General features: G+C 29.2%; 3 protein-coding genes across 3 annotated transcripts; 2 read left to right on the top strand and 1 right to left on the bottom strand.

The window, feature by feature from the left end:
* Positions 1–862: 862 nt before the first annotated feature.
* On the top strand, positions 863–3,498 carry LOC130932780 (GATA transcription factor 12-like). Its single transcript, XM_057862195.1, has 2 exons — positions 863–1,216; positions 2,716–3,498. Exons 1-2 carry the CDS (start codon positions 863–865, stop codon positions 3,496–3,498), a joined length of 1,137 nt encoding a protein of 378 aa, XP_057718178.1.
* Positions 3,499–12,466: 8,968 nt separating this feature from the next.
* LOC130934749 (ethylene-responsive transcription factor TINY-like) lies at positions 12,467–13,105 on the bottom strand. Its single transcript, XM_057864286.1, has one exon. The coding sequence runs from the start codon at positions 13,103–13,105 to the stop codon at positions 12,467–12,469; it is 639 nt and encodes a 212-aa protein (XP_057720269.1).
* Positions 13,106–25,378: 12,273 nt separating this feature from the next.
* Positions 25,379–27,049, top strand: LOC130934748 (uncharacterized). The gene has a single exon (XM_057864285.1). The coding sequence runs from the start codon at positions 25,379–25,381 to the stop codon at positions 27,047–27,049; it is 1,671 nt and encodes a 556-aa protein (XP_057720268.1).
* Positions 27,050–27,607: the final 558 nt, after the last annotated feature.

Genomic DNA, 27,607 nt, shown 5'->3' with positions numbered 1-27,607 from the left:
AACATATTAAATCCCTCTTAACACAAATATTTTTTTGATTGGTCTCTTAACATAGATATAACACGAACTCATGATGCCATGAATGTCTAAATCAAAATTCAAGATGTAAGACTTATGAGTATTTAGTACTTTAAACTGATTCTTGTGAGATTTTCTAACAAAAAGTTATAATAACCGTAACATCGTATTTCTATACTTTAAATTGATGCTTGTGAGAAATGAGAATTATTTCTTGTTAATTTAATTTTATAATATTACTTTCCAAAATCAAAATTCATCATCACCTATTATATTACCATTTGAAAGCACAACAAATAATTTCAGTTTAAACTATTGATGTTACATATATTGAAATTATAACTCTTTTAAAATATTTACCACTAAAATTAGAACTTATATGATATCACAATTCTAATATAAAATAAAACACAGATAATTTAGTTTACATATTTAGTGTGAATGATTTATCAGTAACTAAAATTGAGCGTACATAAAATATTTTTTCAGTTCATTCCCTCAATAATAGGAACATGTTTTTCTTTCCCATTATAATAAAGAAAGAGAAAAATAAAAAATAAAAATATAATTAAATACAAGAGAAACTCCTCTAATTTAGGTGTTCTCTTGTCCCCTTCAAGCGCAAATAAACACACTTCTCCTTCTCTCTCTCCAGCCTTCCACTCAAAGCCACAACTTCTCACACTTCGTGCCTCAAACACGCTACACTCTCTCACTCATAACCATTGCCCTTATTTCCCCTTCTAACTAATCCAGAACCTTATTAATTACTTTCCCAATCCAAACACACACACATACAGATACATATATATAGAGATACAAATTAAAACATTCAAAACAAAAAATGGAAACACCAAGTTTTTTTCAGAACAACTTCTGCTCTCAATTCACCTCTGACGATGGCGAGAACCACAATAACAATAACAACACTGCTGTAAGTACAGGAGACAATTTCATCGTGGAAGATCTCCTTGACTTTTCAAACGATGACGGTATCATTGCCAACAATAACGGTGTTGTTGCCACCTTGGACTCTGTCCCAGGAAACTCCATTTCAGCCGATTCTTCTAATACTAACGTGGTTGAAAGCTGCAATTCCTCCTCCTTCTCTTTTTCTGGTTGTGACCCTGGTATGGTTGCGGATATCGGTAGTCGGAGTCTTGTGGATGGTCATTTCTCTGGTGAACTTTGTGTTCCGGTATATTATATATTTTAAATATATCTTAGTCATATATTATATAAATATAATTCTCTTCTTGTGTAAAAGATGTTTTATATAGACAAAATATATATTTAATGTTAGGTAAAATGAAAAATTTTCATACTTATGAGATAAATTCAATTGAATTATGGTATAAAAGGTTATATATATAAACTTTAGTGTTTCATGAATATTTTTTTTGAAATTGATGGTATTGTAATGAGAATTCTTTAGGTATTCTTTTAAAAGTAAATAAGAGATTTTACTCTATTTCATGTATAAAGATGTTTCAAATTAATAAATAAATACCTAATGTTACATTTTTTTACTTTTAAAATTTTAAATTTTAAAACTAAAAGTGGCATATAGATTCTTAATGTACTCACAAAATGAATGAAATAAAATAAAATTATCATTTTCTCTATTCAACATTGAATAATTTTTCTTGTAACATATTTATGATCATGTCTGTTTTTGTTATTGTTGATATCATAGATCATTCTGAGAAAGTGCATGCATGTTTTAACATTATGAAAGTTATAAAATTTGATTTCTTTTATTATTTGTCTGAAAAAAGTACTACTAAATATAGTGAGTTAAACTTTGCAGAGGATTGTTAACTATGTTTTTTTTATTTCTTTTGTACATGTGTTGAAGTTAAACTTTTTATTTTTAGTTTTTATTAAATAAAGAACATTCGTGTTTGAATTTTCATCTTTTAAATTTTATCTTAGCTTATATATTACATTTTTTTCTTCTTCTCAATCTAAGTATCTCTTATATTTTTATTACAAAAATTTTATAAATTATTAAATCTAATTATTAAACGTAATATTTTTTCCAAGTATCTCTATCTCCTTTGTAAAGATATTCTATAAACACAAAATATCAAACTTTGTGTATCTGTATATATATATTTTTACATGTTTTATATTTTTTTAGTAGAATAATTAATGGCAACAAAATAATCAAATTTTTATGAACGCAAACAAAAAAATCCTTATATTTTTCTACTTTTATTTATATTTTAGTTATAAAGTTTATATGTGGGTGTGATTAAATTATTTATAAAGTTTAATTATACATATGATGTCCAACATAGTACAAATTGTCACTTTTTATTAATTTATAATTATAATATTTAGTAGATAAAATAAAAAATATTATTATTAAAGAAATATTTTTTAATATTTATTTTTTAAAAAAATTAATTAGACAAATTAAAAGTATCAAATTTTATTTCATTATAAACTAATTTAAAAATTAGGAAAATAAATACACATTAAATAACATAAGCATTAGTAGTATGATCTATATCATTGTGTTTTCAACCAAAATAGAGAACTATACAATACAAAGAGAGGTGTATATGTAAAATTTATCTGTACTCCTAATCATAGACATCTCTCTTACTTTTTGTGTATAATTGTAAAGAATTATTATTAAAACAATACCAAACTAATACATGTGTTTATGGTTTTAAAATTTAAAAGCAGTATGACGATTTGGCAGAGTTGGAATGGCTTTCCAATTTTGTGGAGGAATCCTTCTCCAGTGAGGATCTACAAAAGATGCAACTCATCTCAGGGATGAAGAGACCAAACGATGATGCTACATCGGAGGCCCGCAAGTTCCGCCCAGAGCCCAACAGAAAAAGCCCAATATTCAACTCAGAAGTGTCAGTGCCAGCCAAAGCCCGTAGCAAGCGGTCTCGTGTGCCTCCATGCAATTGGACTTCACGCCTCCTTGTACTCTCTCCAACTCCAACTCCCACAACGTCATCATCATCAGAACCTGACGTCATGGTCCCTATTTCTACTCCAACTCCAGTGTCCTTCACTATTCCGGTCACCGGAAAAAAGCCTGTGAAGACGACAGGAAGAAAAAAGGAAGGTGGGGACTACGGTTCTGGTGATGGTCGCAAGTGCTTGCATTGTGCTACGGACAAGACACCGCAGTGGCGGACTGGGCCCATGGGCCCTAAAACGTTGTGCAATGCTTGTGGTGTGAGGTACAAGTCAGGCCGGCTTGTGCCGGAGTACAGGCCCGCGGCAAGCCCCACGTTTGTGTTAACTAAGCACTCTAACTCACATCGAAAGGTTTTGGAGTTGCGAAGACAAAAGGAGATGATGAGAGCACAACAACACCATCATCAACACCAACAACAGTTCATACAACATCATCATCATCACCAGAACATGATGTTTGATGTACCCACGAACGCTGATGATTACTTAATCCACCAACATGTTGGGCCCGATTTCAGGCAGTTGATTTAGATGATTTGGTAGGGTAGAACCATAATGGAGGCTCAGGTAATTTAATTTGTAATGGATCGGAGTAACGTATGTCAGGAGAGAATGTCACTCATTTTTTTTCCTTTCAATTTTGTTAGGGATAAGTTTTCTTCCCCACTTGAAATTTGAGTTCACATAGACTAGTTTAATTATGACCCTAAGGTTTGTTCAAGTTGTTATTGTTTGGCCGTATTTGGCAAACTCCAATTATCAAAATTTCACCGAAGCAATTTTTTTTGGTATTATCATTGCGGTTTTCTTATCAGAAATAATGTTTGTGTAACTTTTTTTTTATGTATTCACTTAAAATTCATCACTTTCTTTTAAAATGATTACATGAAGAATTTTTTATTCTTACATAAAAAATAGTCATTTATAATATTTTTTAATTTTAATTTTATTTTTATTATTATATAATGATAAATATCAATAACTTAAAAAAAAAAGGTTGAATCTAGATTTCTTTTAATTTTGTTTACTTCTTCTTCAAATGGGATGAATTTTGTAGTATTTGTTGAATCACTTCAAATTGAAAAGTAAAAGATGCTTTTAATTTATCTCTTGTCAATAGAGGAGATAAAATAGAATTGTAAGAAGGGATACATGCTATCAAGTGTTTCTGATTAAGAAAAGTAAGGGATAATTTTATTTTGTCTCTTAGAAAAGAAAATCAGAATCAGAACATAGTGAGTGAAGTAACACAGTGATATATCCTGATTCAGCTACCTTATGTAATGTAGCTTACATTCAGTCTCCATAATAACTATGATGGAATTTCACTATCTTTAACCAAGATTACATTTACCAATTTTCCTAGAATTCAACCCAATCTTACATAAGACAAACTCAGCTTCTACCCAAGTCAGATTTGACTAGGACCTCGCTCTAGATTTACAACCACTAAGTGCTAACCCAACTTAACAAAAGAATCCCCTCTAGATCATGATAACAAAACAAAAATACATACAAAGTATTTCTGAAATAAATATTATTTGCCTTTTTTCCAAGTCTAACTCTCTCTGCTTTTTTTTTACTAAATGATTTTTTTTTACATTTCTCACTGTAATGCCTTTTTCTATTGAAACAAAGAAAGATTAAACTGAGAAAAGAGAATATTCAATTGAGAACTATGAAAGAGAAGAAGGTATAGCTCTGTAAGCTATGAAAACCTAAATTTTGTGCTTTCACTCCTTACTCTAATCCTTGGCCATTTACCCCTTTAATAGAAGAGTAAAGCTTCCAAAACTTGAAGCTAGTCTTCAGCAACTTTGTTTGAATTCTTCTTCTCTAATATCAGCAGCGGCGCAGAAGAGAAATAGAGTAGCAGCAGTGATTTAACAGTATATGCATCTATACCTTCCATCTTCTCTTACATCCTTTTTTATTTTGCTTCACAAATTTGAACCGTGTATCAAAACGTTCCAAATTTGTTTCTTGTCCATTTATCTGTTGCAAAGCTCTATAACCTTCATTTGAATCAGATTTTCTATTCTGTATATGCAAAAGGAGAATTTTTTTAACAATCTTCAATAAAACATAAACATAAAAAAGATTTCTTTTGATAAGTTTTTGGATGTGATCTTTACTTTTAATCTTAGCTTATTTGACTTTCTCTTCTTACTTAAATTTGGTAACCCATTTTTTTTTACTTTTGATTTGAGTCCTAATCTGTTTGTTTCTTTTTTGCTTTTTTCTGAACTTTCATGTGGCTGAGGAAAAAGAGAAAAAAGAGACAAAAAAAAAAAAGTTAGTTCAGATAAAAAAAAAATGAAGTTCCATTACTTAGTCATCAAATAAGTAAATAGGTTTGGATCAACAGTTGGATCTAATGCATGCTTTTGGATTAGACTTATTTTTTTCTTTATTTTTTTTTTTTTTGTTCTAAAGATCGGCAAGTTTCTTTTGTATTTGGCCTCAGGGTTTGCCTTTGTTTCAGATGAGAAAATATTCTCTTGAGCTATGAGTATATGTAGGCTTAAAGTTTGTTGTTTGGCTCGTTTGTTTTAGATTAATTTGTGACCCAATTAAGCAAATTAATTTCATATATAATTTGACTTTTAATCTAATAGGGGTGTGTATGGTCCGATCCGGTCTGAAGATTCGGTTTGATTCTAAACACTTTAGAGGCTAATTTGGTGTGATTTCACCGGATCTAGTGTCAGGTAAGAGTCTAAAAAATAAATTCAGTCATTATTTCGAGTCGGGTCCGGGTCAAGGCTAACCTGTCTTCGCCCGATCCGTATGCACCTTAAAGGAACTAAAAAAGATATATATGTTTTAAATTTATTTCAATATCATGTTATATTAATTATAAGCTTATTGTTTTATTTTTAATCACACTTGTTAAATTAGAAAATAGATCAAAGAAGTATCAAAATTAGAATTTATGGACAAATTCAAGTTCAAATATGGATATCAACTTTTCGATAACAAATTTCTTCTTTATAAGTAAATGCATCATAAATAAGTTTCTTTATAAATTATTATTAAAGCTTTAAAGACCCAATTTTCACTCGGTTTGGACCCGATATAATTGTGACCCAAAAATATTTAAGTTTCATCGGGTTTAGAATCGGGTTAGGATATAAAAAATTGACCCGATGTATATTTAGAACCGAATCTAAATCAAGACAAACCCAATTTCACCTGAGTTATGAACATCCTAAAACCTTATATTGACTTTCAAAAATAAGACATTAAATTAGTTGAGGATTTATATATGGATTTAATTGCCTTAAAGTTTTGGGGTTAAGATGATGCGACTAACTCAATATATGGCTTAAAGTCTGTGATATCCAAACTTAGTGCCTCTCCTTCCTATCAATAGAATAAATTCCACTGATTCGTATAGGTTTTGATTGATTCATAAGCAATGGTGGTTGTTACATCCAAGTATGGGATCCTTCGATCAAAGTCTTCTCAACAGTGGTGGTAGAGTAGCATGAATTCTAACCTTGTACAAAAACCTATGGACTAAGAAACAAGATGAAATTTTATGGTTCAAACCCAGTGAATATACTTTTTTGTGGTGGAATATGATAGTTCATTCGATCTTTGAGTTAGTATAGACAATGTCACAATGACGAATTGAGATATGTCTCTTTTAATTAGTTAATCAAGAAATTGTTAAATATGGAATTATTCTTACATCAGAAGCATCAACAAAGTGCATGTATGAAAATGAGTATATATAGAGAGATTTTATTTGTGTTGCTTTGATTTGCCCTAGTTGGAAAATACTAATAAATTTGCGTATCTGATTTTTCTTTTTGTCTATATATCCTTCTATTATTATATCATTATGAGGGCTCATTCTTAAACGCTCCTTACTAAGTATGGAGTGCTGCACATCTTGTGAATTCATTAAATCTAAACTCTTTATTTATTATGTTTTATTTGAATGGTTTAGATTTAAAGAGGTAACCTGTTAATCAGGTTAATCATTTTTTACAAGTTTTAGAATTTTTTTATAAGTTTCAGATATTGGACTGAAATTCAAAATAAAAAAATAGTATATAAATATTAAAAACAACATGTCTGTAATTTTTGGACTTTAGAATTAAAATAAATAATACATAAAAAATAAGTTAAAAATTCATGTATTAAATCTAGAAAAAATTTAAATAATATTAAAATTTAAATAAATTTTGTTTTGTGTGAAATAAAATTATAATATTGAATATAAACACAATGATAAAAAATTGTGTTATATATATTTTATGTATATAATATTAAAATTTAAATAAATTTTGTTTTATGTGAAATAAAATTATAATATTAAATATAAACACAATGATAAAAATTTTTGTGTTATATATATATATATATATATATATATATATAATTTTATTTTGTGAAAAATAAAATTAAAACATTAAATATGAATAGAATAATAAAAATTTTTGTATTATATTAATTTAATTAAAAAAACCATATATATAACATAAAAAGCAAACAAACATATAATAATTTTATTTTGTGCGAAACAAAAATTCATATAATTTTTTATTAACAATTTTTTTATTAAAATATGTCATTTTACTATATTTATAATATATTATTTGAGATAATTATATTATTTTAGTTAATATATATTATTTAAAAAAATATTTAAAATTTATTATTTTGTATTAAGAATATTATTAAAAATATATTGTTTAGTTTTTCTTAAAATAATACTTTCTTTTCTTTGGTTCAAATATTATGACAATAAAATTTTTTTTACGTAATTGTGTCTATTCAATAAATATTATATTCATTTATTTCTATATAGTATGTAAAATAAATAATTAATGTTTAAAAAAGTTAATAAAAAAAAGAAGTATTCTTTTTTTTTTTACCAACTTTTAGGTGAATATAGAGATTATATCATTTGAATTATAACTCATTGACAAAGAAAAAAATACTCTTAATTATATTTAAATAGAATAATTATTTATTAGGCTCATTTTTATACAAATAAAATTTTTTTTTAGTTTTATATCTGTAATATTTTATACCAATTAGCTTCAAAATTTAATTATTTTTTGAATAAATTAATAAAAATAATACAAATAATTGTTTAAATAAAATTATATTTTAATTTTTCATTATATTACGTATAAGTTGAGAATAATTTGAAATAAGAGATAATGGCCTTGTTATAACTGTCATGTATTTTGTGTGCTTTGACTGCGTCATCCTTCATAGAAACCGGTTCTTCTACAGAATCAGTTTGGAGTTAGCCAACTAGCAGCAGCGACAGACAGCGTCTTCCTTTTCTATGGCGGCAATTTTTCGGCTTTGAAGGTCCATTTATGATAGAGGTGGAATGGAGTGGGTTCAAGAGCGTCAAAATCTATGGCTAGACAGAACAATAGTAAAAACACCTGCTAGTAAACAAAACAGTAAAAATGCTTGAAGACATCACATTAATAATAACAGCGTAACGGAGGAATTCGATTAAATTTTTCTGAGTATTTTTTGGTGTAAAGATAGTCCTCTACTAAACGAGCGAATTAGTTTTTTTGTTAGTGTCGGTTTGTTTGTTCACCCCATAACAAAAAAATAATAATAATAATAAATAAATTTAACTTACCTAGTCACTTTTAATAGTAGGTTAATTTTTAAAGAGTGCTGCACTCCCTACTTTACCTGGAGTGCACTAGCTTTCACCCATTATGAGATATATGTTTTGAAAAAGTCTAGGTGACAAACATTTTTTTATTTAGCTAATAAACTTATTTTAACCAACATGTCTATTTTTATAAGTGGGTTTAGGATTATAAAAGGAAAAGAGACCACAATGGGTCATGATAGTTAATTATCATATCATATCAATTAGTCTGTCAATATTAGCGTTGACTCATTATTTTATTTGCTGAGTTATTATTGAAAAGAAGTCTAAGAATTATTATAATATTCAGAAATTAATCTTAAAAACATTAATAGTATAATTAAATTTCAAAAGTTAATTTAATACATAAGTTAAATTTCAAGAACAATTTTAAAAATTTAGTGATATAAATTGATAAAATGTAAAAAACTTAATATATTATTCATCAAGTATTATTCCTATCACTATTCTCTTTATAATCCCAAGAGACAAGAGTTTATTCTATTACATCTGCATATTTATTTGCATACTTGTTGATATTTACAAGTCATTTTATATATTTAAATTTTTTTTGGTAACTAAATTTAATTAAATTAGTTCAAATTCAATATAGTCACAAAAAAAAAATCCAATAAAAATTAGTTTTATCAGTGAGAATATGAATACATGTTATAATTATGTGAACGTTTTTACATTTCTCTTCTCCTCCTTTTTTTTCTTTTTTTCTTTTTTTCATATTTTTCTCTTTTTTTCGAGTTATTTTTTTCTTCTTATTGTGTTTTTCCTTATCGTCGTTCTTTTATTGATGTTGTTGCTGCGTTTTTTTCTTTTTCTTCTCCTTTTCCTAATATTTTGTAACATTATACGTTTCTTCTTTTTCTTTGTTTGATTTTTTTATTTTTATTCTTTTTAAGAGATTAAAATCAGAAGAATAATGAGAAGATATAACAAAAAAAAGATGATGAACAAGAAAAGAAGAAAAAGAAGATGATGATAATGATGAAGAATAAGAAGGAGGAGAAGTTATTTTGAGTTAGGTGCATTTGAAATTTGGTGTATTTTGGATTTAATTTCGGTGTATTGTGAATTTAATTTTGGTGCATTCTATTCTTAACTTGTTTTAAATTGAGTTTGTTTGTGTATCGTCATTATTAAAAAATTTCGGTGCATACTGGATTTAAACTGTTATATATTTAAAAAGAAGACAACGATAATAACAATAACAATAGTGATGATGATAATAATGATGATGGAGGAGGAGGAGGAGGAGGAAGAGGAAAAGGAAGGAGGAGATCAAAGAAATTTAAATAAAGAGTTTTGAGTTATTATTTAATAATTTCGGTGTATTTTGAATTTAGTTTCGATGCATTTTAGATTTAATTTCAGTGCATTCTTATATGAATTTATTTTGAATTGCTATACATATACGAAGAAGACAACGATGATGACAATAACGATAACGATAACGATAATGATAACGATGATGATAATAATGATGATGAAAGAGGAGAAAAAGAAAAGAGAGATTGAAGAAATTTAAATGAGAAATGAAAGAGGAGGAAGAGGAGGCAGAGATAGAAGTGGTGACGTGGTGGTACGGTGATGGTGACAACAACAATAATAAAAGAAAAAGATAAGAAAAAACGAAGAGAAGGAGAAAAAGAAGCAGCATTAAGGATGGAAAAAAATACAAAATTTAAATAAAAAAAGAATTATTATTAACGATGATAATAGTGACGTATTTAGTAATGTGTAAATGTCAATTAAGTTATACCAATTTAATTGAATTTAGTTGAATAATTAGTTTAGTTGTAGAATATTATTCGATATTTATTTCTATTTAAAAAGAATTATCTCTGATTGAATCTTTAACGTATATGTCTGAGACGGTGATAGATGTCTGTACAAGCTTTTTGAAATTTAAGCTAGTAAATATTCAAATAGTAAATAAAAACTTATGAGATTTGTCATAAATCTAGGGCCTTAGAAAAATGAATTCTTTCAATTTTTTTCACATTTAAAAGAATATAAAGTATAATTTTTTATTATTAATTTTATAAATAGAATCAAAATTAAATATGAGAGAACAATAAAAAATTAGATTAAACAATTGACATAATCCAATTTTTTTTACTATAAAAAATTCGCTTCCAAGTTCTTAGGACCCATCTTTTTGTATTTGTGCAATGATAGAGCTAGATATTTAATTCTACGATTCTATATAATAATAACGAGAAAATGCAATATTTTTTAAAGTAAATACTCATATGGAGTTATTTTTATATAAAATTAAAAATTAAAAGTTATTAAATAATAATTTAATTAAATATATTAAATTATTTAATAATTTTTAATTAATATTTTTATATAAAAATATGTGAATTTGTATCATTATTTAATTATGCAAATTCATTTTCGATTCATATATATTATGCATTTTAAGAGATTTGATTTTATTTTTTTATGGTATCCTTCAATTTAGTAAGTCAGTGATTAATTTATGGAAGATCTAAATTTTAATTATAAATTTATTATTGGCCAATAAATTTAACTTATTATATAGACAAAACATTATTAAAACTCTCAATTATTGTTTAAACTTTAAACGAGTAACTAAACTGATTATTCGATGAATCTAAATTAATTTTTGGTTTTTTTATCTATTGCAATCATGGTCTTTTTTTTTTTTGGTATTTTGCAATCATGGTCCCTTGATGAACCGTTATGAGGCTGCGCCCATACGAGGCCCATGAGAGCCTTTCGGGCTTGCACGAAACAAATTCTTATCGGGGCCCCAAATTGCCTCGCATAGTTGCATGCTTGCATCTCCTTAAAATAAACAAATAAATGATGACGAGAAAACTACCGTCAATTAAACCAAAATTACTCTTAAGGTTGCAAAAGAATAATGAAGTGGCGTCCCAAAAAATGTTATCGATTTGTTTGAATTGTTAAAATTCTAAAGAGTTTTGTTAGTAAATATTTTAACAACATTTGTTAAGAGTTTAAACGTAAATAGTTTTATTAAAAGAAGAAGTATAAGAAGTCAATAGAGTATTTGTATAATGTGTATAATAGAGGTTTATGAATGTTCGATTCAGAAGGATATCAGATGTTTATTATCCCTGATAACTAAATGATTATTCTAGAAATATGAGTGTATTGTGTTTGAGAAATGAGTAGTATTTTATTCTTAATGTTTATTTTTTAACTCATATTGAGCCAAATAAATAACTTATTGTACACATTATACAAATACTCCATTGACTCTCTAACAAAATTCATTAAAAAAATATGTCTTATTTAATTTTTATTAATTGACAATTAATAAAATAATTAATAAAAATTAAATAAGATAAATTTTGATTTTTTTTCTAATATTATTAAAAAGATGTAAAAAATATAAAATATCATGATTCATACGTGCATGTTCTATTAATCTGTGTGCAGAGTTTATATTAATATTTAATATAAGTACACATTATATGATATTTATTTCTACATGAATATTGCAAAAATAGATAAAAGATTAAAATATTGATATTTAAATCAATTGTTGACAAAAAAAATTAATCTTCTAGAATTTCTTTAACAATAAATGTATATAAATTTGCTTTATCTATAAAATCCTTCCTTTCTTTCCATGTTCTTCACAAATAAAATCCAAATTGTAATAAAATAATGGAACTAAGATTAATAATGGACTAATCCCATCACATTATTCTATAAAATTCTGAGTTTTTGTTTTTGAGATGTGAACTCGTCATCATATCCAAATAACAGAAGAGTTCATATTAATTCCCCTGGTTTCAGATCCATTTCACTCATGAATCTTACGTGAATCCAAACAGAGCCTTAGTAATCCGAAAGAAAACTCCGGAAAGAAGTACCATCTTCTTCTTCTTCTTGTCCGTACAGCAACCACGGCATTGGAGGTGGCTGATACATCCATGCATCCTCGGAGTCCACAAACACAAACTCCTTCCGGTACTCGTCCCCGGTTTCGAGCCTCGGAAGCTCAATAATCTCCGTCAGCTCGAAAGTCAACGAGGACGAGGACGGGGACGAAGAAGGTATTAATAACTCAAACTTGTCCATGTGAGCTGCCTTCGCCGCGGCAGCCTGGACGTCGCGAGGCGCCGAGGATGCCGGGCGAGGAAGGCAGTTTTCAAGGTCAGGAAAATTCAGAATGGCGGAATTTCCTTTGATGCTTAGTGCGGCCACGTCGTGAGCCCTGGCCGCCATCTCTGGTGTCGGAAATGTGCCCAGCCATATGCGCGATTTCTTGCGCGGCTCCCTGATTTCCGACACCCATTTCCCCCAGTTCCGCATCCGTACCCCTCGGTACACCGGGTGCTTGTTGTTTGAGTACGTTTTGCCCTTTAATTTCGTTGAAGACGATTGTTTTAGTGGTTGTGGCGGCGGCGGTGATGCTGAGAAAGAAAATGATAACGAGTTTGAGGTGCTTTCAAGCTCCGAAATGGAAGCATTCATATTGTGTTTAATTGGAAGGTGCTTTTTTATTCTTAATGGATTGGGAAGAAATTAAGGTTAGGGAAATTAATTCAGAGAACTAGCTAAGTAGTGTGTACGTGCGAGTGTATTATGATGATGAATATGTGGATATAGTTGATGAGCTTTGTGCTTCGCAATGCCCATGATATCGTCATATATATATATATATACACAATACTATAAAGATTCACATATATATACAGGGACCTAGCTAGCAAGGAAATGAATTATTAAGCACCCGCATAGAAATATGGAATCATTCCATATTTGTATTTATGATAAAAATATGAATAATAGAACAAAAATATAGTGGTGGTTATATATTCATTAATATACAAATATAAATATTAAGATTAAGTAAGAGCATAAATATTTATGGAGGCATTTTAATTGATAAAAATATTTTTGAAGCGGTCCTAATCGAAAATTTATTAATATAGGAGATATTTTATTTTTATTTAAAAACTTTGAATTTAAGAAATAAAATATAAAAGAATTTCTCACACATTTTGTTAGGTAGATAATGGCTTTTGTGAACAATGTAAACAATAAACTTTAAAATTGGCACAATAAAATAAAAATACACTACACCCTAAATTACTCACATAAATTTTAATATTAGAATTACCATCCGCACACCTAATAAATTTAACATCCGATATATTCATTATTCACATTGTTTAATATTTTCATTGTCTACCAATACTTTTTCATATTTTTTGTCTTTTTTTCCGGTATCTCTGTCAAACATTAGGCTAAGGTATTGAAATCCCAATTTGCATTCTCTCCGTTGTAATTTAATATATCATTTATGTACTTTTTTTTTCTTGTATTATTAAGGGTATTGTCATTTATACTTCAAATTTGATAATTGTGATGACTAATTTTTGTTTTGATATTTGTACAAGGTTGCCAAAAGGTTTTGTGATGTAGAATAATTTGATTTGAAGGTTTTAATTGAGTTTCCAAGTTCGAACTGAAAGGTGACTAAGATTGAACTAACTAACAATCTCTCTGCATCTACCCATCATGATCCATGTGCTATCGTCATTCAATAATTCTGTTCTAACTTCGAATGCGTCCATCCATACTTGACTCTTAACCAATTACTTAAATTGATCAGAAATACTTCATTTCTTTTGGGAATGCGGTCCTCAATAACTCGCTATATATAACACCCATGCATCCCTCGTAATAATAAATTGATTGAAGAACCTCCACCTTCGGTGGTAGGGGGTGGAAGTGGACCAGAATATCCCATCAAATTTATGATTCAGCTCGTTTTAAGTTAGGTTCGATTTATTTTATTAAATAGGTTAAATTTAAATTTTTTATCAAATTATTAGTTTAAAAAAATCAGATTATAGATTTTTTTTAGATTATAGACTTTAAAAAAAATCTATAAAATTCGTTGAACTGCCTTTTAAATTTATTTTCTGGAAATATTTTTTATTTGGACTATTAATTATTCACTCGTAATAAATCTAAAATAAAACTAAAAAAATCAATAGTCAAAAGTAGTTAATATTGTAACCCCTTTTTTTAAAGAAAGAGTTTATATTTATGGATGTAAGTATAGTTATAATGTATGACTACCGTTTGATATATAAATGAATTGTAATTTACAATTATAAATAAGGAGTATTAGGGGATAACAATTTTTATATTTTATAACCATTAATTGGTCATCAATAATATTTTTAATAATATGAGATTATATTTAATGGTAAAAAATCACTCATTTTTCTTTTGATGGTTAAATTTTGACCACAAACACAAAAGTTGCTGCCCCTAAACTTATCCATTATGAATTATATAATCAAAAATATATTTAATGTCAATTTAGATTTTTTTAAGTTTATTATTTTGAATAATAATTCACAAAATAGATTTTTTGTAAGTTTATTATCGGGCTTTTAAATAGGTCGAATTTGATTCCATAAAAGATAACATGCCTAAACTTGGGTCATATATTTATAACATGAATTGAGTGAGGCTCATCTAAACTAAAGTTCAACTCTACTCGATTCGTTTCCACCCCTATTTAAAAGTTATTAGATCTTTTCAAATTTTTATATTAATTATGTTATATATACATAAAAAAATAACTGCTAAATTAGTCAACTTAATGACATGCATATTAAAAGTTACTCTAAAAGGGAAAATTACCTCATACTTGTAAAGATATTTAGACTATCATACTTATTATTTTAAGCAATACGAAACATTGTACTTCATATTCAATGCATGTTTTCAGTTAAATTAACTATAAAATAAGGAATATGTAGTAATGATAAAGACTCTCCTAATACGCATACAATTTGACGTTCAATAAACATGTATAGAGTAATTTCTTTTCATGATATTCTCCGTCCTATGTTTTTATCTATTTTGAAGAGTAAATTATTACTTTTATTATGGAAGATTTGAATTGCTAACAATTTTAATTATAAAAAATATAAAAATTTATTCTTCTTAAAAAATTCAGTTAGTTTGACAAAATTATATAAAAAAGATGAATAATTAATTATTTTTATTGAACATTTTTAAACCAATCAAATCTTTAACGAATATCGAGTTTGTTTATATCTTTTGTTAATTACTAGAATTATTGCCAAATATATTAAACAATAGATTTGAAGTGGTTGATACATTTTTTTACTATTGATTTTGAGATCAAATCTTAATATGAGAAAATTAGTACTTGAAAAATCATATATTACCCCTGTAATTTAAAATCTCAAATATTTGAATAAATTAAAATTATATCTAACGAAGAATATCCATAATATATTATAAAAGAAAAAAGACTGCTCTTTAGTAATTAATAATATATGACAAGACCAACTAAGGCATGCATGTGAGTGCTTTTAAAACCTAGATTATAAGAGCCAGCAATGATTTAGGTATTTGGACCCTCTTTGATATCTTCCCTTTTGTAATTCCAAATATATATTATTTGCCACTCCTAATAGGGGCAATGATCTCTTTATATGTTTGTTTCCTCTTCATTTTTAGAACTTTAAAATACTAGTCTTCGAGCTACATTATTGGTTAAATTATTCAAGGACAATCGTCCAAAGTATATTTGGCACTTTTAACTTGTATTGATTTTTATTTTTTATATTTCTTCATTGTTGATGGATGCTCATCAAATTTTATTTAAAATGAATAATAATGCAGTAGATATTATGAGAAAACTTTAAGCTAAGGAATAATAATTTTATAGACGTAAGACTAGAGAAAAAGAAAAGCTATGACAATCAACAATGGACAAATAAAACCAACCGAAATTAACAAAATAAACTGAACCTTATACAAGTTTTATCTTATTAAAAAAATCTTATTCTAATTGAGGAAAAACAACTATATATATATAATGTCATCACTTTTTTAAAGATATTTAAATTTTTGTACCTTTTTTTTCCATTATTCTTTTGTTTGTCAGAATCATATCCTAAAATTTACCATACCCATAAAAAAAAATATTTGAAATGCAGTATTATTACTGACCTTTTGAAATACTTAATATATACAAATCTTTCTCATAATATTTTTAGAATATATACAACCATATGTAAACTCAGCTCAGCACGCATTATTATAAGAATAATATTATACTACTAACAAAATTTAAAAATAATACTTAAATTGATCTTCAAGTTATATTTGTGTCTTAATTTAATTTTTAAAATTTTGATTTACTCAATTTAATCTTTTAATTTAGTATTTGTAATTTACATTAGTCTTTACCTTTATTTTTGTCACAGAAATGTTAATTATATGGTGAAATAGACCAACGCCCATTAAATTTTTTAATAATTATCTGAAATGACAGTTAAAACTTTTTTTTATCTCAATTTATTTTCTACCACGATTCATTTAAAATTCTACTCCTAATTTTACTTAAAAATTTTAAAGGCTTTTTAGAGAGTAAATTGAAATAAAATTTTTTAAATGCTACATTAGATAGTTATTAAGAAGTCTAATGTGATAGATGTCGATCTATTTTAATATGTTGTTAATGATTTTGTGAATTACGAATGTTAAATTAGAAGATCAGATTGAAAAAATTAAAATTTTGAGAATTAAATTGAGACGTGAATATAACTTAGGAGCAATTTGAATATTAATTTCAAAATTTATTATTTAATAAATAAAAATATTTTTTGTTAAATTGTAAATCTTAAATCCTAATAGTATAATGATAACGTATTAATTCAAAGTATTAGCTAATATAAAAGTGTTACCTCCTATCATTTCTCTCCTCATAAATCATAAGATTGTATGGAGATCCAAACTCAAGCACAAAAGCGAAATACCTAACACCCAATTATTCCTCTTTTATATATATTTACCCTTAATACCTAACACTTATTTGTTAGAATTTTTATTCTAATGATGGTTTAAATTGTTAATATAGAAATTAATTTGAGTAGATTTATAATTATTTATTAATTATTTTGACAGTTAATCTATTTTTTAATAAAAAATACAATTGTTTATTATAAATTTTATAAAATTTAAGTCTCTAATTCTGATCATAAAACAACAAAAAATATATTTTAATTTCATCTAACTCTGTAATTCAAGAATTAAAAATTTTAAATTAAATCAAAAAATTTATTGACAATAATTAAAGGTACACAAATTACTAATTTTATAAAATATCTAACATTATCAGCAACTATATACACATTTATTTTGTTTTACCATCATAATACATATAATACTCACTTTATAACCTTTAAATTTCGATGTGTTTACAATACTTAAACTCCTTTATTCCACACGCTTGAATCTTACAAATTAAATTTTTTCCCCACAAATTAAATATCTATGATATTCAAAAGTTAATGAAGACACTTTAACAAAACCAATATACAACAAAACTGATCATACCAAATCTGCGCTCGTGTTACCTTGTCCAAATTAATGAATTAAGCTGTTCTTGCCACGTGTGAATTATATATTATCAGCAGAGGACGGAACTAAAAATTCTGTTTAAGGAGACCAACATAAAAATTGTAATTTAAAAGAGGCAAAAAAAAAATTAGGGAACCAAACTAAATTAAGAATTTTATGATCGTCCTTGTTTATAGGCATAAGTCACTGAAATAAGATTATAGAAACATAAAATTATATTTAATAAATAAAATAAAAATAAAAAAATTATTTAAAAATATTAAACTAATATATTTTGTGTCATTCGAGATACAGAGATAAGAAACATAACTTATTTTTTATTATTTTTTTAATTTTTTATATAAAAAATGAAATTAAATTAAATTTTTATAATTTATTTTAGTTTATTACCAAACAAAATATGAAAACGCTATTTTTTATATTTTTATCTTTTGTATCTTGTTTTCAATATCTTATTTTATCTTATTTTCAAAACTAAATGAAACCTATGTGTAAAAATTATTAGTTGGCATAGGCTATTGCTCCTTTTCATATACAAAGTTCTACCCCTGATTATATTAGCCATGCATTTAACTCTAATAAGAAATGTTAAGAGTAGTTAACACCTTTTATTATAATTAACTAACATTTTTTGCTAAGACAATATTTTTTTGAGAAACGTTAAAAAAATTATATTTTTTATTAATATTATTTAACATTTTAGACCAATACCTTATTTTTATACTATTAGAATTTAAGATTTAAAGTTTAAAATTTAGAATTTAAAATTTAACCAACACCATGTTTTTTAGATATTACCCACAAAAATATTTTTATTAGACAAATATTGATTTAAAAGGATAAATTTTATTGTTTATGTAACATTATTCTATTTTTATACTATTAAGATTTAAGATTTAAATAAGTCTATATTTTTTAGATATTACGTATAACAAATATTTTTATTGATCAAATATTAATCTAAAATAATAATTTTTTTTTAAAACATTACTCAAGTCTAATAATGGACTAATCCGACACTGCCACACACATCAAAGTGACATTGCTATATCGAATTTTCCAAAGGCCCCATGCTTTCACCATTATATGTCAAGATTTGACACATTACATTACAAGCCCTTGCATAATAATTTACAAGTGCCAATTATTTATTATGATTCAAGTAAGTTTCGAAAAAAAGGCAGTGCTTTGAAGTTAATAACTAGGAAAATTAATTTTTGTCCTTATGGTGGTTGTTCTTTATGTACATTTATATTCATTCATTAGTTTGTAGCCTTTAGGGTACATATATATGGCTACTACTTTTGAGAAGAGGTTCAAATTGCACGTATCAAACGAGCTGTTGTCTCTTGATTGATACCTATTTCGACCCATAAAATGAATTTCCCAATTTACGCCATATGTTTTCTTTTCTTATCTTATTCTCCCTTACAATAGGGATTAATTTTTTATTGACATTTGGAAGAAAAAAAATATTTTATGGGTGAAACAATTAATTTAAAATAAAAATAATACATGTACATAAAAAATTAATCATAAAATCATATATAATTTATATGGGTAAAGTCCGATTTTGGTCCCTAAGGTATAAACAAAAAAACTTTTTTCGTGTATAATCTTTTTTTCATATAAAATCGTCCCTAAGATTTAAAATCAAATTTTAAAATCGTTCTTTTTACTTAACTATTAAAATTTTGGACCAAAATATCCATAACAAAAAAATTATAAAATAAAAAAAGAAAAAAATAAGAGAAAGAGAGTGTTTCGGCTTCCGTGAAGAAAAAAAAAAGAAAAAAAAAGATAGAAGAAGAAAAAGTTGTCCACAATCCATCTTTATTTTCGCTTCTGTCGCTACCTCTACCTCTGTATAATTTTAATCTCTAAGGTAAGGACAATTTTAAAATCAAATTAAATGCTATGGATAATTTTGTATGAAAAAAAAGGTTAAAAATAAAATTTTTTTTGACCTATCGTTAAAAACTAAAATTGTAATTAACTCTAATTTGTGTTGTTTCATATATTTTGTATTTTAATATATATTATTATAAATAATTTAATTGTTTGATAACTGATTATATATACATATATATAATTGAATCAAAATTCTTAAAACTTTGTTATGTTTAAAGTGAAAAGTAAAGCTTCTTAAAATGGGATGTGGCACCGTTTGTATTAGTAAGACTCATAGGATCCATCTAATCAGTGTACAAAAGTAGTGCAACTCTTGGAATTGACAGATTGAACAAGAGTTTTAGATAAGAAAACGATTAAGCACTATTAATGCTGAGACATGTGGGCCATGTAAAAGGAATGGATCTTGTCAAAGGCCCTAGATATGGCCATTCCATTTAACATCATCGGTTGGTGAATGAATTAGGAATATTATTAGGATGGTCATCATGATACCTTTTTTTTTTTAATTTAAGTTGATAAAATAAAATATTTTATTTTTAATACTTTTTCTGACAATTTTTTTTTGGAATTTATTTAAATTTTGTGTAAATATCTTTTTTTTTTATTTTATGTTACTTTTTTTTGTAAAAATTTAATAATAATTAAATTCTAGACTTTTTTATTATAAAAATTTTGATATCATATCATGATACATGCCACTTTAATATTTTAAAAAAAAATTAAACTAATAAAAAAAGTATATAATATATTTTTAACAAAAAACTTTGTATTATTTGAGTGAGTAGCTCTTTAGGTGAATGCCATCGAAGGCCAGAAGAAAAATTCTTAAGGCCCAATGACGAAAATTATTATTATTATTATTATTATTATTATTATTATTATTATTATTGCAAATTCATCATGTTTCGTTTACAAATGCTCCAGGGTTGTAGTTTTGAATTAAGAATGAAATATGGTGACTTTTTAAATGAAATAGAGTTTATTTTATCGTAGAAAATAATATGATTTGGGATAGTATTCTTTTGGTTAATATTTGAATAAAGTTTGACCAATTAAAAAACCAAAATTCACATTGGCTTCTGTTTTCATTAATTTGTGAATATATTTTAAAGCGATATTATATGATGAATAAAATTTATTATTTTTATTAATATTTGATCAATATATTTTTATATTAAATTTTAAGTTTAAATTTTAATAGTATAAAAATAAAATATGACTCAAAATATTAGTTAATATTAATAAAAAAATATTGGTCATAACAATTTTTTATTTGATTTTTGATAGTATTTTTCATTTTTAGTCTGCGAGGTTCAAAATTTAATTTTTCGTGAATTTAAGTTTTATTTAAAAATTTGTTGTTAATCAATAGATTAATATATATACAAAATGATATTCAAATTTCAGCCAAAACTTTAAATACTTCTTATCATAAAATAATATTTCTATGGAAAAGTATATGGAACCAAAAGATTACCAGTCAAAAACTAAACAAAACCACATTAATTTATATTAATAATTAATTTTAAATTTTTTAAATTTTAAACTTAAAAAATTTAAAATTAATTAAGTAAACCTAATTAAAACCTATAAAAGCCTTCTTCTTCTCTCTTACATTAACCTACCCACCTCCAACAATTATACACACAGACCTCTCTCTCTCACCAATACTGCTGGAAGCGCCGACGACTTCCAAGCTCTCCGCGATGCCCTCAACAAGCACATTCAAGACAACTGTTTCAACACGAACTCCACCTTTGACTTCGTCACAGACGAAACCTTTTCCGAAGTAGCCACAGTAGTCAAGGTAAGAATGAGTTCTTGTCTGAGTTGTCCATAATTGGAACCCTTCGACACCGGAATCTTGTTAGGCTTCTGGGTTGGTGTCACGAGAAAGGCGAGATTTTGTTAGTGTATGACTTGATGCCTAATGGGAGTTTGGATAAGGTTTTGTTCGAGGGCCCGGATGCCTCTGCCTTGGTCTCACCGGAGAAAGATTTTGGTAGAATGGGTTTGGACTTTGCATAGGGAAGGAAAGTTGTTAATGGCGGCAGATTCGAGACTCGAGAACGAATTTGAGAAGCGGAGATGAAGAAGGTGCGAATGCGCGTACGTTCGACGCGCTTGTGTTGGGTGTGTGTAAGATTAAAAAGGTGGATGGTGCTATGATGCTAGTGAGAAGGATGGTGGATGATGGAGTTCATATTTTGTATTCAACACACATGTTTGTAATTAGGAGTTTGTTGCAGATGTTGCTTTCTGCGTTTTGGAATATTAAGTGTCATTTTGATGATTAAAGAGACTGCAAATTACACAATTACATAATTATAAAAAAATATTTAATATGAAAAAAACATCCTAATACTTAAGAAAATAAATATCCAGTTATATTTTAGTAAAAAATATTAAATATCTATAAAATTTAAAAAAAATATAAAATTTTTAAAGAAATAGAGACATTCACATTTGTAATACAAAATAATTTGAAAAATATATAAAAGAACATCCATTTAGTATGAAAAAGAAATATTCTGATACTTAGTAGAAAAAACATCCATATATATTAACTCCTAAAAATTTTGGATTTACCCAAAAGTATTTGGCTGGTTTTTGGCTAATACCTTTTTGGTTTCCTAACTTTGCTCTATTTCTATACTTTATGATAAAATATAAAAAAGGTTAAGAAATCAATTTGAGTTGATCAAATAATTAATTACTTTCTATCATAAAATAATATTTTTGTACTTTATAATAAAATATAGAGAAAAGTTAAAAAATCAATTTGAGTTGATCAAATAGTAAGTTTAAACTGAATATTTTATTCTCAAATTGAATGATTCAAAAAGAAAATAAAAGTTAAAATATCTAAATTTAAGTTTAAATCTTACTAATAAGTGTTCTAAAATACCTTTTGGTTTGTGGTACTCATCTAACACTACCCTACATATATAACATGCCATGTGAAATCATACTTAATTATAAAGATTAAAATATTAAAATTAAATTAAAAAATAAATGTGTTTTACAATACATTGATATCAATATTCCATTATTCTTAAAAAAGTATCAACTTTTAAAATTTTATTTTTATTCAAATAAATGTATACTTAAAAAATAATATAATATTTAATTTTTCTTTCCAGTGATATCCAAATTTTTACGGGGGTGTGTGACAAAGTAGTTGAAAAATTTATCATAAAATTATTTATTTTAAAAATTTAAATTAATAAAAAAAATAATATTAATAGTTATATTTTTAACATTTTTTTTAAATAAGAGCTCTTTTATTTAGATTTGTTTTATTTTTTATATAAGCATTTTTTTCTTTTATTTGTCTTATGTTTTTTTTCCTTTCATTTTTGGAATTTACGAATAATCTAACTCTAAATCTTTTAAATATAAAATTTTAATACCATATTATTACAAGTAAGTACTATAATTTCAACTTCACATAGACTATATATCACAAACTTTGAAGTGACCGTAGTTAACATTATTTGACAGTTCTTATTAAAACCTTCTAAAATTGCATCAATGTGTTCATCTTGAATAAGAGGATTACCTAATGCAGCTAAAGAATCTACTATGACTTTGATATTGGAAATATAATCTGTAGCTATAAGACCATTCTTTTGAAGGATTACCACGTGTTCATAACACGTAACAAAAAAAAGAAAATAGTTCTTAAAGATTTATTTTATGTTTAAACTTTATTTCAATAATATATATATATATATATATATATATATATATATAAAATATTAGATCTAAATACCTTTAAACGCTTTAGTAAAAAAAATTTTATTCTCCTTTGATTGTATGAAGGCGCTATGCGTATTCACACCGAGACTAACCTTTGCTGTCAACTCCTTGACCAATAGACATCTGATCTAAATTGAGAAACCTATTGCAACTCTTTGCATGCCATAAAATTCTTCTGCAAGAATTAGGCTCACATACATTTATGTGCATAGAGGTAAAGGAATAAAAATTCTTGTTATTCTCTCGTGACTTTTCTGTACTCTTGACGTACATATATATAGTATGAGATTTGTTACTGATTTTAAATTTGATTCTCAATTCAAATTTAAATCATATCTTGAAATTTCAAATCTGAATCATTCAAATTTTATGAATCATATCATAATTCAATTTGAAAATAGAATCAGTAAAATAACTAATTATTCTCAAATCTCATTTAATATTCTCAATTATCATACTATTATTATATTCTTGGTGCTAGCAAAGAATATAATAATATTCCATTTGAATTAATATAATTATTTATTTGATCAAATCAAAATAATAATTAAATAATTCTATAGCAAAGGTTAGAACACTCGTTAGTGTGTGACCCCATAGGTTCAATACTAAGCGGGTAGTAAATTAGTCGTACTAAATTTACTAATCAAAGTTGACGTCTAGCAACACTCCTCAACGACCCGATAGTATGAAGTAATATATTTTTACTAAGAACCTCAGAAGAACAAAGTATAATTCCTTCAATCTTTCCAGCTTTTGGTTAACCCTTAGAGTATCGTTTAATTGTCAAACTCTAACTTGTTACTATTATTATAATGAACTGTGAATGACTTAAGAAACTCATTTCTTCATTCATTCAATCCCCTTGGCCAAGGTTTTATTCATCTCAGTCATTATAATCATAGAGCTCAAACTCTTTACCGAGAGTTGACGGATTCCTTATTGACTAGTCATTAATTCTACAAGTATTTAAATCATACCCAATATCCATTCAACTAGCACCCTAGGGTATTAGGTGTCCGGAATCAAAGTATAATAAATACGTTGTTAATTACTATGATAGTCGCAGGTCAAAGGAAACTCTATTACTATGTTCATCTTGAGAATATCCTATTGACAAATATGCGGTAATTATAACTATTAGGAATTCTTAGAGTGAGCCAGTTCAATGGTCATATCCCTATATGCACCATCTATATATATGTTACGGCCTGGCCCAGGCCACTTGCGGGTCAACCCGACCCACTGATGACCCGACCCGAACGGTCGGGCACATACGACTCACTACGCGACCCGGACATGCGTCCCTGACAGCTCTCCACTGCAGCTGTGAGGAAGCTTCGAGGAAGGTGGGCATGTCCTTGCAGGGCCCACCTCTGACACGGTATAAATGGGGAAGGACCTGCCCTTCTCCCAATGTACGTCACACTTTCCACCTAACCTATCCCCCGCCTGCACACTAGCTGACTAGAGTGTCGGAGTGTCTTTGCAGGTGGCACCCCTCTCCCTTCCACAACGAGAGCTCGACTGCCCGGCAGATCCGAACCCAGCATGATCGCGATTGAAACGTTCTCACTCCCTCAAATAACTACCCGAATTGTCCGGTAACCGACGAACGAACATTGGCGCCGTCTGTGGGGACTCGCCTAAATGGACGTCGTGCCGGGGCCCGGAGACCAAGACCGGGGAGCCGGAGTAGAGGGGGCAGCCTCCGTCGCTTCACTAAGAGGACGGCGAAGGTTCCCCCGACAACGCACTGAACCACACACGAGGGCAAGACCCTTCGGGGGAACGGGCGGCGACAGCGCCATAATAATGCAGGAGCTACGCCACAGGGTCCAGAACCTGGAACAGCAACTGGCCGACCAGGAGCACGACCGACGAACCATCGATCCCAGCTACTCCCCATCTCCTGAAAGCCAAGAGAGAGACTCCCACCAAAGCCGTCTACGGTGCGCCTCCACATCCCGAACGGAAGCGGAGAGCACTCGTGAAGAGTCACCCATCCCGAGAAGACGAAATGACACAATCATCTACTTCAGAGGCAAGGAAACGCGCCACACGCGACGAGGTCATGAAGGTGGGGAAGGAAGGTCCGAAAGGACACGGCAACCCGTGATAATGGGCGCCACCCCGTTCCATCGATCCATCCTCGAAGTCCGGTTGCCGAAGCACTTCGACAAACCGACGGACATGAGGTACGATGGAACTCAAGACCCTCTGGAACACCTCACGGCCTTCGAAGCAAGGATGAATCTGGAGGGAGTAGGGGACGAGGTGAGGTGCCGAGCCTTCCCGGTGACCCTGGCAGGACCCACGATCAGATGGTTTAACGGCCTCCCGCAAGGGTCCATCCATGGGTTTTTAGACATCAGCCGTGCCTTCCTGGCCCAGTTTACAACACGAATAGCAAAGGCAAAGCACCCGATCAACCTTCTGGGAATAAGCCAGAGACAGGGAGAGCCGACCAGAAAATACCTGGATCGGTTCAACGACAAATGCTTGGAAATCGACGGCCTAACCGATTCGGTGGCAAGCCTTTGTCTGACGAACGGCCTCCTCAACGAGAACTTTCAAAAATACCTTACCACGAAACCAGTTTGGACGATGCACGAGATCCAAACGGCAACCAAGGAGTACATAAATGAAGAGGAAGTCAGCCAAGTCGTGGCTGCCAATAAACGGCAGTCCGGCTACAACCAACCCAGGCAACAAGGTAATGTGGAAAGATTAAAAGAACAAGTCAGGGAAGGAGCGTCAAGCAGGGCACCCAGGCCATTCCCCCGGGTCGAGAAATTCACCAACTACACTCCGCTCACTCTTCCCATCATGGAAGTTTATCAGCAAATCGCCGAGAAAGGAATCCTGCCGAAGCCCCGACCACTCAAGGACCGTACAGGAGGAAACAAGAACCTCTATTGTGACTATCACAAGGGCTATGGTCACCAAACACAGGACTGCTTTGACCTGAAGGACGCACTAGAACAAGCGATAAGGGAGGGCAAGCTAGCAGAATTCTCCCATCTTATCAGGGAGCCGAGGAGGCGCCATCGCGACCAAGACGAAGAAGGCAAAACCCGTTCGGCGAAGTGGCGACAAGAGCCAGAAGACAGAGATCACGGCCTCACCGTGATAAACGTAGTGACGGCCAAAAATGCCGCGCCAAGGTCACGATCGGCGCACAAAAAAGACGCTAAGGTCTTGGCGGTCTCCTCCTCGTTGGTGCGAAACTCCAAGAAGCCCCCCTCCATTTCTTTTGGCCCGGAAGACCAATGGTTTGACGACGCCCCTGAAAACCCACCCATGGTCATCACGGCCTGAGTGGGAACCGGTCTCGTCAAACGAATCCTCGTCGACACGGGGGCAGACTCGAATATCATGTTTCGCAACGTATTTGACGCATTGGGACTAAGGGACGCCGACCTGACGACTCACCAGCACGGGGTCATTGGATTGGGCGACCACTTCATCAAACCTGATAGAGTGATATCCCTGCCGGTCTCAGTGGGACAGACTCAAGGCCGAAGATCGGCGATGGCCGAGTTCGTGATCCTCCGAGATTCCACCGCCTACAATATCATCTTGGGGAGGAAAACTATTAACGATGTTGAAGCGATAATCAACACGAAGCTGCTAGTCATGAAGTTCGTTACCGATGACGGATCTATAGGGTCCATAAGAGGAGACCTCGAGAAGGCAGTCGCTTGCGACAATGCCAGCCTCTCCCTAAGGAAAAAATCCAAAGAGGCGTCCGGCGTGTTCCTAGCTGACTTGGACGCCAGAGTAGATGACAAACCCAGACCGGAACCAGAGGGGGACCTGGAAAAATTTATGATCGGCGACACGGAGGAAAAATTCACGTTCGTCAACAAGAATCTC

This window comes from Arachis stenosperma, chromosome 6 (assembly GCF_014773155.1).
Source record: "Arachis stenosperma cultivar V10309 chromosome 6, arast.V10309.gnm1.PFL2, whole genome shotgun sequence".
Classification (NCBI taxonomy): Eukaryota; Viridiplantae; Streptophyta; class Magnoliopsida; order Fabales; family Fabaceae; genus Arachis; species Arachis stenosperma.
This window is presented reverse-complemented; position numbering and strand designations above follow the sequence as displayed.